The sequence below is a fragment of the Salmo salar genome, chromosome 01 (assembly GCF_965601325.2).
Source record: "Salmo salar chromosome 01, fSalSal1, whole genome shotgun sequence".
NCBI lineage: Eukaryota > Metazoa > Chordata > Actinopteri > Salmoniformes > Salmonidae > Salmo > Salmo salar.
The window spans coordinates 107,254,655-107,270,000 of record NC_138291.1 but is presented as its reverse complement, the minus strand read 5'-3'; the positions used below and the strand labels follow the sequence as shown (position 1 = coordinate 107,270,000).

Genomic DNA, 15,346 nt, shown 5'->3' with positions numbered 1-15,346 from the left:
AGAAGTAGAATAAGCCCAGAGTCACTCCTGTTTCTTTCAGAAGTAGAATAAGCCCAGAGAGAGAGTCACTCCTGTTCCTTTCAGAAGTAGAATAAGCCCAGAGTCAGAGAAGGAGACTAATTGCTGACATTGTTTACTAAATCCATCATTTGAAACTAAGCAGACAAATTGCTATTGTTGTGTGTCTCTTTCTCAATCAGCCACCTACAACCCCCCCCACACACACACACACACACACACACACACACACACACACACACACACCCCTGCTGAACTGTCTCTCGACAACACACACATCTTGATCTCAAGCAGTGGAACGTGTTTCCCCTAATTGTCAACTTTATTACAATGCTTCACCTCTTATTAACTAAGGTTGGGCTGATGTCCTGTATCTACCCAGCTCCTTTCCACTTGGCTTGGCTTATTGGACCCGCTGCAGCTCCTAATAATGCAGTGTGTGTGTGTGTGTGTGTGTGTGTGTGTGTGTGTGTGTGTGTGTGTGTGTGTGTGTGTGTGTGTGTGTGTGTGTGTGTGTGTGTGTGTGTGTGTGTGTGTGTGTGTGTGTGTGTGTGTGTGTGTCCTTTTGATAAGGAGAAGCATGCGTGTAGCTTCTAAACACGTTCCGTTTGAAAACAATAGCATTGCCAGCCTTTGCATAATCTGAATTCATTTCCTGACTCATCTGGGTTTTGTTGAAACTTAATTGCCTTTTTTCTTTTGTCTCCCGAGCGAGAGAAATAAAGAGATAAACAAACATAAAACGTACAGCGGTAACTCCTGTTGGCATCTCGGGACTGCTAAGAGTGTGTGGGTGTCTGACTGTAAAAACAATTCCTGTGTGTGTGTGTGTGTCCAGAACAATGCAGAGCGGCTGCGCAGGGCGACAGAGAGACTGCGTAGTCCTGTGGTCTTCAGTCAGGAGCCAGCTGTCAGGAAAACACAGCTGAGGTCCTTCAGTCAGTATGTGGAGGTCAGACCAGGTGAGAGACGCACACATTTACACACACACACACCTAGAAATACACACACACACACCTAGAAATACACACACACACACCTAGAAATACACACACACACACACCTAGAAATACACACACACACACCTAGAAATACACACACACACCTAGAAATACACACACACACACACACACCTAGAAATACACACACACACCTAGAAATACACACACACACCTAGAAATACACACACACACACACATAGAAATACACACACACACATAGAAATACACACACACACCTAGAAATACACACACACCTAGAAATACACACACACACCTAGAAATACACACACACCTAGAAATACACACACACACACCTAGAAATACACACACACCTAGAAATACACACACACCTAGAAATACACACACACACACACCTAGAAATACACACACACACCTAGAAATACACACACACACACACCTAGAAATACACACACACACCTAGAAATACACACACACACCTAGAAATCCACACACACACGTATAAATACACACACACACACGTATAAATACACACACACACGTATAAATACACACACACACACACATGTAAATACACACACACACTCACACACGTATAAATACACACACACACACGTATAAATACACACACACACACGTATAAATACACACACACACGTATACACACACATATAAATACACACACACGTATAAATACACACGCGTATAAATACACACACACGTATAAGTACACACACACACGTTTAAATACACACACACGTGTAAATATAAATACACACACACGTATAAATACACACACACACACACACACGTATAAATACACACACGCGTATAAATACACACACACGTATAAATACACACACACACACACGTATAAATACACACACACACGTATAAATACACACACACACGTATAAATACACACACACACGTATAAATACACACACACACACGTATAAATACACACACACATAAATACACACACGTATAAATACACACACACACACGTATAAATACACACACACGTATAAATACACACACGTATAAATACACACACACACGTATAAATACACACACACACGTATAAATACACACACACACGTATAAATACATACACACACCTAGAAATACACACACACACGTATAAATATACACACACGAATAAATACACACACATAAATACACACACACACGTATAAATACACACACGCGTATAAATACACACACACGTATAAATACACACACACACACACACGTATAAATACACACACACATAAATACACACACGTATAAATACACACACACATAAATACACACACGTATAAATACACACACACACGTATAAATACACACACACACGTATAAATACACACACACACGTATAAATATACACACACGAATAAATACACACACATATAAATACACACACATAAATACACACACACACGTATAAATACACACACACACATATAAATACACACACACGTATAAATACACACACACACACACGTATAGATACACACACACACATGTATAAATACACACACACACACGTATAAATACACACACACACACATGTATAAATACACACACACGTATAAATACACACACACACACGTATAAATACACACACACACACACATATAAATACACACACACGTATAAATACACACACACACACACGTATAAATACACACACACACACGTATAAATACACACACACATGTATAAATACACACACACACGTATAAATACACACACACACGTATAAATACACATACACACATATAAATACACACACACACGTATAAATACACACACACACGTATAAATACACACACACACATATATAAATACACACACACACGCACGTATAAATACACACACACACGTATAAATACACACACACGAATAAATACACACACATATAAATACACACACACACGTATAAATACACACACACGTATAAATACACACACACACATATATAAACACACACACACACACGTATATATACACACACACACACGTATAAATACACACACACGTATATATACACACACACGTATAAATACACACACACGTATAAATACACACACACACGTATAAATACACACACACGTATAAATACACACACACGTATATATACACACACACACGTGTAAATACACACACATGTATAAATACACACACACGTATAAATACACACACATGTATAAACACACACACACGTATAAATACACACACACACACACACGTATAAATACACACACACACACGTATAAATACACACACACGCGTGTAAATACACACACACACACACGTATAAATACACACACACACACGTATAAATACACACACACACGTATAAATACACACACACACACACACATGTAAATACACACACACACACACACACGTATAAATACACACACACACACACACGTATAAATACACACACACACACGTATAAATACACACACACGTATAAATACACACACACACACGTATAAATACACACACACACGTATACACACACATATAAATACACACACACGTATAAATACACACGCGTATAAATACACACACATATATAAATACACACACACGTATAAGTACACACACACACGTTTAAATACACACACACGTGTAAATATAAATACACACACACATATATAAATACACACACACACGCACGTATAAATACACACACACACGTATAAATACACACACACGAATAAATACACACACATATAAATACACACACACACGTATAAATACACACACACGTATAAATACACACACACACATATATAAACACACACACACACACGTATATATACACACACACACACGTATAAATACACACACATGTATATATACACACACACGTATAAATACACACACACGTATAAATACACACACACACGTATAAATACACACACACGTATAAATACACACACACGTATATATACACACACACACGTGTAAATACACACACATGTATAAATACACACACACGTATAAATACACACACATGTATAAACACACACACACGTATAAATACACACACACACACACACGTATAAATACACACACACACACGTATAAATACACACACACACGCGTGTAAATACACACACACACACACGTATAAATACACACACACACACGTATAAATACACACACACACGTATAAATACACACACACACACACATGTAAATACACACACACACACACGTATAAATACACACACACACACACACGTATAAATACACACACACACACGTATAAATACACACACACGTATAAATACACACACACACACGTATAAATACACACGCGTATAAATACACACACATATATAAATACACACACACGTATAAGTACACACACACACGTTTAAATACACACACACGTGTAAATATAAATACACACACACGCATAAATACACACACACACACACACACGTATAAATACACACACGCGTATAAATACACACACACGTATAAATACACACACACACACCCGTATAAATACACACACACACGTATAAATACACACACACACGTATAAATACACACACACACGTATAAATACACACACACGTATAAATACACACACACATAAATACACACACGTATAAATACACACACACACACGTATAAATACACACACACGTATAAATACACACACGTATAAATACACACACACACGTATAAATACACACACACACGTATAAATACACACACACACGTATAAATACATACACACACCTAGAAATACACACACACACGTATAAATATACACACACAAATAAATACACACACATAAATACACACACACACGTATAAATACACACACACGTATAAATACACACACACACACACACGTATAAATACACACACACATAAATACACACACGTATAAATACACACACACATAAATACACACACGTATAAATACACACACACACACGTATAAATACACACACACACGTATAAATACACACACACACGTATAAATATACACACACGAATAAATACACACACATATAAATACACACACACATAAATACACACACACACGTATAAATACACACACACACATATAAATACACACACACGTATAAATACACACACACACACACGTATAGATACACACACACATATGTATAAATACACACACACACACGTATAAATACACACACACACATGTATAAATACACACACACGTATAAATACACACACACACACGTATAAATACACACACACACACACATATAAATACACACACACGTATAAATACACACACACACACACGTATAAATACACACACACACACGTATAAATACACACACACATGTATAAATACACACACACACGTATAAATACACACACACGTATAAATACACACACACACATATATAAACACACACACACACACGTATATATACACACACACACACGTATAAATACACACACACGTATATATACACACACGTATAAATACACACACACGTATAAATACACACACACACGTATAAATACACACACACGTATAAATACACACACACGTATATATACACACACACACGTGTAAATACACACACATGTATAAATACACACACACGTATAAATACACACACATGTATAAACACACACACACGTATAAATACACACACACACACACACGTATAAATACACACACACACACGTATAAATACACACACACACGCGTGTAAATACACACACACACACACGTATAAATACACACACACACACGTATAAATACACACACACACACGTATAAATACACACACACACACGTATAAATACACACACACACGCGTATAAGTACACACACACGTATAAATACACACACACACGTATAAATACACACACATATAAATACACACACACACGCGTATAAATACACACACACACGTATAAATACACACACATATAAATACACACACACGTATAAATACACACACACACGTATAAATACACACACACGAATAAATACACACACATTTAAATACACACACACGTAAATACACACACACGTATAAATACACACACACGTATAAATACACACACACACACGTATAAATACACACACACGTATAAATACACACAAACATATATAAATACACACACACACGTATAAATACACACACACACGTATAAATACACACACACACACACACACACGCGTATAAATACACACACACGTATAAATAAATACACACACACACATAAATACACACACACACGTATAAATACACACACACGTGTAAATACACACACACATATAAATACACACACACGTATAAATACACACACATATAAATACACACACACGTATAAATACACACACACACGTAAAAATACACACACACATGTATAAATACACACACACACACACGTGTAAATACACACACACACGTGTAAATACACACACACACATATATAAATACACACACACGTATAAATACACACACACACACACACACACACACACACACCCCTTACGTGTTTACAAAGGGCAGTCACAGTCACCATGCTGCCACTCATTGCCCTCCAAGGTCTCCCCATCAAACTTACACACACACACCTCACCACCCCTCTCACACACACACACACCTCACCACCCCTCACACACACACACACACCTCACCACCCCCCACACACACACACACACCTCACCACCCCTCACACACACACACACACACACCTCACCACCCCTCACACACACACACACACACACCTCACCACCCCTCACACACACACACACACCTCACCACCCCTCACACACACACACACACCTCACCACCCCACACACACACACACCTCACCACCCCTCACACACACACACACACCTCACCACCCCTCACACACACACACACACCTCACCACCCCTCACACACACACACACACCTCACCACCCCTCACACACACACACACACCTCACCACCCCTCACACACACACACACACCTCACCACCCCTCACACACACACACACACACACACCTCCCCACCCCTCACACACACACACACACCTCACCACCCCTCACACACACACACACACCTCACCACCCCTCACACACACACACACACCTCACCACCCCTCACACACACACACACACCTCACCACCCCTCACACACACACACACGCCTCACCACCCCCTCACACACACACACACGCCTCACCACCCCTCACACACACACACACACCTCACCACCCCTCACACCACACACACACACACCTCACCACCCCTCACACACACACACACACCACCTCACCACCCCTCACACACACACACACACCTCACCACCCCTCACACACACACACACACCTCACCACCCCTCACACACACACACACACCTCACCACCCCTCACACACACACACCACGCCCTCACCACCCCTCACACACACACACACACACCTCACCACCCCTCACACACACACACACACCTCACCACCCCTCACACACACACACACACACCTCACCACCCCTCACACACACACACACACACCTCACCACCCCTCACACACACACACACACCTCACCACCCCTCACACACACACACACACCTCACCACCCCTCACACACACACACACACCTCACCACCCCTCACACACACACACACACCTCACCACCCCTCACACACACACACACACCTCACCACCCCTCACACACACACACACACCTCACCACCCCTCACACACACACACACACCTCACCACCCCTCACACACACACACACACCTCACCACCCCTCACACACACACACACACACCTCACCACCCCTCACACACACACACACACCTCACCACCCCTCACACACACACACACACCTCACCACCCCTCACACACACACACACACCTCACCACCCCTCACACACACACACACACCTCACCACCCCTCACACACACACACACACCTCACCACCCCTCACACACACACACACACCTCACCACCCCTCACACACACACACACACCTCACCACCCCTCACACACACACACACACCTCACCACCCCTCACACACACACACACACACCTCACCACCCCCTCACACACACACACACACCCTCACCACCCCTCACACACACACACACACCTCACCACCCCTCACACACACACACACACCTCACCACCCCTCACACACACACACACACCTCACCACCCCTCACACACACACACACGCCTCACCACCCCTCACACACACACACACGCCTCACCACCCCTCACACACACACACACACCTCACCACCCCTCACACACACACACACACACCTCACCACCCCTCACACACACACACACACACCTCACCACCCCTCACACACACACACACACCTCACCACCCCTCACACACACACACACACCTCACCACCCCTCACACACACACACACACCTCACCACCCCTCACACACACACACACACCTCACCACCCCTCACACACACACACACACGCCTCACCACCCCTCACACACACACACACGCCTCACCACCCCTCACACACACACACAACACCTCACCACCCCTCACACACACACACACACACCTCACCACCCCTCACACACACACACACACCTCACCACCCCTCACACACACACACACACCTCACCACCCCTCACACACACACACACACCTCACCACCCCTCACACACACACACACACCTCACCACCCCTCACACACACACACACACACCTCACCACCCCTCACACACACACACACACCTCACCACCCCTCACACACACACACACACACCTCACCACCCCTCACACACACACACACACACCTCACCACCCCTCACACACACACACACACACCTCACCACCCCTCACACACACACACACACCTCACCACCCCTCACACACACACACACACCTCACCACCCCTCACACACACACACACACCTCACCACCCCTCACACACACACACACAGCCTCACCACCCCTCACACACACACACACACGCCTCACCACCCCTCACACACACACACACGCCTCACCACCCCTCACACACACACACACGCCTCACCACCCCTCACACACACACACACACACCTCACCACCCCTCACACACACACACACACCTCACCACCCCTCACACACACACACACACCTCACCACCCCTCACACACACACACACACCTCACCACCCCTCACACACACACACACGCCTCACCACCCCTCACACACACACACACGCCTCACCACCCCTCACACACACACACACACACCTCACCACCCCTCACACACACACACACACCTCACCACCCCTCACACACACACACACACCTCACCACCCCTCACACACACACCACACACCTCACCACCCCTCACACACACACACACACCTCACCACCCCTCACACACACACACCACACCTCACCACCCCTCACACACACACACACACCTCACCACCCCTCACACACACACACACACCTCACCACCCCTCACACACACACACACACCTCACCACCCCTCACACACACACACACACCTCACCACCCCTCACCACACACACAGCACACCTCACCACCCCTCACACACACACGCACACCTCACCACCCCTCACACACACACACACATACACCTCACCACCCCTCACACACACACACGCCTCACCACCCCTCACACACACACACACACACCTCACCACCCCTCACACACACACACACGCTTCACCACCCCTCACACACACACACCTCACCACCCCTCTCACACACACACCACGCCTCACCACCCCTCACACACACACACACACACCTCACCACCCCACACACACACACACACACACCTCACCACCCCTCACACACACACACACACCTCACCACCCCCCCCCCCCACACACACACACCTCACCACCCCTCACACACACACACACCTCCCACCCTCTCACACACACACACCTCACCACCCCTCACACACACACACACACGCTTCACCACCCCTCACACACACACACCTCACCACCCCTCTCACACACACACACGCCTCACCACCCCTCACACACACACACACACCTCACCACCCCTCACACACACACACACACCTCACCACCCCTCACACACACACACACACCTCACCACCCCCCCCACACACACACACCTCACCACCCCTCACACACACCTCCCACCCCTCACACAACACACACCTCACCACCCCTCACACACACACACACGCTTCACCACCCCTCACACACACACACCTCACCACCCCTCTCACACACACACACACCTCACCACCCCTCACACACACACACACACCTCACCACCCCTCACACACACACACACACCTCACCACCCCTCACACACACACACCTCACCACCCCACACACACACACACCTCACCACCCCACACACACACACACACCTCACCACCCCCCCACACACACACACACCTCACCACCCCACACACACACACACACACACCTCACCACCCCACACACACACACACACCTCACCACCCCCACACACACACACACACACCTCACCACCCCTCACACACACACACACGCCTCACCACCCCTCACACACACACACACGCCTCACCACCCCTCACACACACACACACGCCTCACCACCCCTCACCACACACACACACACCTCACCACCCCCTCACACACACACACACACACACCTCACCACCCCTCACACACACACACACACCTCACCACCCCTCACACACACACACACACACACCTCACCACCCCTCACACACACACACACACACACCTCACCACCCCTCACACACACACACACACACCCTCACCACCCCTCACACACACACACACACCTCACCACCCCTCACACACACACACACACACCTCACCACCCCTCACACACACACACACACCTCACCACCCCTCACACACACACACACACCTCACCACCCCTCACACACACACGCACACGCTCACCACCCCTCACACACACACACGCACACCTCACCACCCACGCACACACACACACACACCTCACCACCCCTCACACACACACACACACCTCACCACCCCTCACACACACACACACACCTCACCACCCCTCACACACACACACGCCTCACCACCCCTCACACACACACACACACACCCCTCACCACCCTCTCACACACACACACACGCTTCACCACCCCTCACACACACACACCTCACCACCCCTCTCACACACACACACGCCTCACCACCCCCTCACACACACACACACACACCTCACCACCCCACACACACACACACACACCTCACCACCCCCTCACACACACACACACACCTCACCACCCCTCACACACACACACCTCACCACCCCCCCCCCCCACACACACACAACCTCACACCACCCCTCACACACACACACACCTCCCACCCCTCACACACACACACCTCACCACCCCTCACACACACACACACGCTTCACCACCCCTCACACACACACACCCTCACCAACCCCTCTCACACACACACACGCCTCACCACCCCTCACACACACACACACACCTCACCACCCCTCACACACACACACGCTTCACCACCCCCTCACACACACACACCTCACCACCCCTCACACACACACACACACCTCACCACCCCTCACACACACACACACACCTCACCACCCCTCTCACACACACACACACCTCACCACCCCTCACACACACACACACACCTCACCACCCCTCACACACACACACACACACACACCTCACCACCCCTCACACACACACACACCTCACCACCCCACACACACACACACACCTCACCACCCCACACACACACACACACACCTCACCACCCCCCCACACACACACACAACCTCACCACCCCACACACACACACACACACCTCACCACCCCACACACACACACACACCTCACCACCCCTCACACACACACACACCTCACCACCCCCCCACACACACACACAATAGACTCTAGCCCCTCCTCCCCCATGGCACCATACAGTGTCTCTCTCAGAACCCCACACACCCCTCTGTGGTTATATGTGTGGTCTCACAGGTGTCTCACAAATCAGGTTCAATATCCCCCTCCCTCCCCCCTCCCTCCCTCCCCCCTCTCTCTCCTCTCTCCCTATCCCTCTCTGACCCTCTCTCTCCCCCTCCCTCCCCCCTCTCTCTCCTCTCTCCCTATCCCTCTCTGACCCTCTCTCTCCCCCTCCCTCCCCCCTCTCTCTCCTCTCTCCCTATCCCTCTCTCCCTCCCTATCCCTCTCTGACCCTCTCTCTCCCCCTCCCTCCCCCCCTCTCTCTCCTCTCTCCCTCCCTCCCCTCTCTCTCCTCTCTCCCTCCCCATCCCTCTCTGACCCTCTCTCCCCCCCTCCCTCCCCCTCTCTCTCCTCTCTCCCTCCCCCTCTCTCGTCTCTCTCTCCCTCCCCCGCTCTCTCCTTCCTCCCTCCCTATCCCTCTCTGACCCTCTCTCTCCCCCTCCCACCCATCCCTCTCTTCTTGTCTTCCAGAGGTAAAGCGTCAGAGATCAGTACCAGAGGATCTGAGGCGGGCGGGCGAGGAGAGAGGACTGGCACCAGACACCGATGCTCGCAAGCCTTATGAAGATGAAGTAATTTATGCATAGATAATTCATCTCTTTCCCTCCCTCCATATCTCTTTCCCTACATCCCTCCCTCCCTACATCCCTCCCTCCCCACCTTCCTCCCTCCCTCCCTCCCTCCCTCCCTCCCTCCATCCCTCCTTCCTTCATGCCTCCCTGTATCCCACTTTTCCTCCCTCCCTCCCTCCATCCCTCCCTCTGTCTTGTTCAGACGTGGTCTCCTGGAAACGCTGGAGAGAAGAGGCTCTTTCCTCCTCCTCTTCTGGCAGATAAAGGACAAGAGGAACAACAAGAGGAAAAAGAAGAAATCTTCCCACTTTTCTTTTCCCCCCTCCTCTCCCCATCCTCCCCTCCTCTCCCCATCCTCCCCTCCTCTCCCCATCCTCCCCTCCTCTCCCCATCCTCCCCTCCTCTCCCCCATCCTCCCCTCCTCTCCCCATCCTCCCCTCCTCTCCCCATCCTCCCCTCCTCTCCCCATCCTCCCCTCCTCTCCCCATCCTCCCCTCCTCTCCCCATCCTCCCCTCCTCTCCCCCATCCTCCCCTCCTCTCCCCATCCTCCCCTCCTCTCCCCATCCTCCTCTCCTCTCCCCCATCCTCCCCTCCTCTCCCCATCCTCCCCTCCTCTCCCCATCCTCCCCTCCTCTCCCCATCCTCCCCTCCTCTCCCCCATTCCTCCCCTCCTCTCCCCATCCCTCTCCTCTCCCCATCCTCCCCTCCTCTCCTCATCCTTCCCTCCTCTCCCCATCCTCCCCTCCTCTCCTCATCCTTCCCTCCTCTCCCCATCCTCCCCTCCTCTCCCCATCCTCCCCTCCTCTCCCCATCCTCCCCTCCTCTCCCCATCCTCCCCTCCTCTCCCCATCCTCCCCTCCTCTCCCCATCCTCCCCTCCTCTCCCCCATCCTCCCTCCTCTCCCCATCCTCCCCTCCTCTCCCCATCCTCTCCCCATCCTCCCCTCCTCTCCCCATCCTCCCCTCCTCTCCCCATCCTCCCCTCCTCTCCCCATCCTCCTCTCCTCTCCCCATCCTCCCCTCCTCTCCCCATCCTCCCCTCCTCTCCCCATCCTCCCCTCCTCTCCCCATCCTCCCCTCCTCTCCCCATCCTCCCCTCCTCTCCCCATCCTCCCCTCCTCTCCCCATCCCTCTCCTCTCCCCATCCTCCCCTCCTCTCCTCATCCTTCCCTCCTCTCCCCATCCTCCCCTCCTCTCCTCATCCTTCCCTCCTCTCCCCATCCTCCCCTCCTCTCCCCATCCTCCCCTCCTCTCCCCATCCTCCCCTCCTCTCCCCATCCTCCCCTCCTCTCCCCATCCTCCCCTCCTCTCCCCATCCTCCCCTCTCTCCCCATCCTCCCCTCCTCTCCCCATCCTCCCCTCCTCTCCCCATCCTCCCCTCCTCTCCCCATCCTCCCTCCTCTCCCCATCCTCCCCTCCTCTCCCCATCCTCCCCTCCTCTCCTCATCCTTCCCTCCTCTCCCCATCCTCCCCTCCTCTCCCCATCCTCCCCTCCTCTCCCCATCCTCCCCTCCTCTCCCCATCCTCCCCTCCTCTCCCCATCCTCCCCTCCTCTCCCCATCCTCCCCTCCTCTCCCCATCCTCCCCTCCTCTCCCATCCTCCCTCCTCTCCCCATCCTCCCCTCCTCTCCCCATCCTCCCCTCCTCTCCCCATCCCTCTCCTCTCCCCATCCTCCCTCCTCTCCCCATCCTCCCCTCCTCTCCCCATCCTCCCCTCCTCTCCCCATCCCTCTCCTCTCCCCATCCTCCCCTCCTCTCCCCATCCTCCTCTCCTCTCCCCATCCTCCCCTCCTCTCCCCATCCTCCCCTCCTCTCCATCCTCTCTCCTCTCCTCCCTCCTCTCCCCATCCTCCTCTCCTCTCCCCATCCTCCCCTCCTCTCCCCATCCTCCCCTCCTCTCCACCATCCTCCCTCCTCTCCCCATCCCTCTCCTCTCCCCATCCTCCCCTCCTCTCCCCATCCTCCTCTCCTCTCCCCATCCTCCCCTCCTCTCCCCATCCTCCCCTCCTCTCCCCATCCTCCCCTCCTCTCCCCATCCTCCTCTCCTCTCCCCATCCTCCCCTCCTCTCCCCATCCTCCTCTCCTCTCCCCATCCTCCTCTCCTCTCCCCATCCTCCCCTCCTCTCCCCATCCTCCCCTCCTCTCCCCATCCTCCCCTCCTCTCCCCATCCTCCCCTCCTCTCCCCATCCTCCTCTCCTCTCCCCATCCTCCCCTCCTCTCCCCATCCTCCCCTCCTCTCCCCATCCTCCCCTCCTCTCCCCATCCTCCCCTCCTCTCCCCATCCTCCCCTCCTCTCCCCATCCTCCCCTCCTCTCCCCATCCTCCCCTCCTCTCCCCATCCTCCCCTCCTCTCCCCATCCTCCCCTCCTCTCCCCATCCTCCCCTCCTCTCCCCATCCCTCTCCTCTCCCCATCCTCCCTCCTCTCCCCATCCTCCCCTCCTCTCCCCATCCTCCCCTCCTCTCCCCCATCCTCCCCTCCTCTCCTCCATCCTCCCTCCTCTCCCCATCCTCCCCTCCTCTCCCCATCCTCCCCTCCTCTCCCCATCCTCCCCTCCTCTCCCCATCCTCCCCTCCTCTCCCCATCCCCCCTCCTCTCCCCATCCCCCCCTCCTCTCCCCATCCTCCTCTCCTCATCCTCCCATCTCCCCTCCTCTCCCCATCCTCCCCTCCTCTCCCCATCCTCCCCTCCTCTCCCCATCCTCCCTCCTCTCCCCATCCTCCCCTCCTCTCCCCCATCCTCCCCTCCTCTCCCCATCCTCC

General features: G+C 50.9%; 1 protein-coding gene across 1 annotated transcript in view; it reads left to right on the top strand.

Moving 5' to 3' along the window:
• The window catches only part of LOC145877432 (EH domain-binding protein 1), a 47,154-nt gene that overhangs the window by 21,958 nt on the left and 9,850 nt on the right, over nucleotides 1–15,346 (top strand). Inside the window, exons 4-5 of the mRNA XM_082972896.1 lie at nucleotides 857–980; nucleotides 12,484–12,584. Of these exons, the coding sequence (XP_082829022.1) occupies nucleotides 857–980; nucleotides 12,484–12,584 (225 nt within the window). The remainder of the gene's footprint in view (nucleotides 1–856; nucleotides 981–12,483; nucleotides 12,585–15,346) is intronic.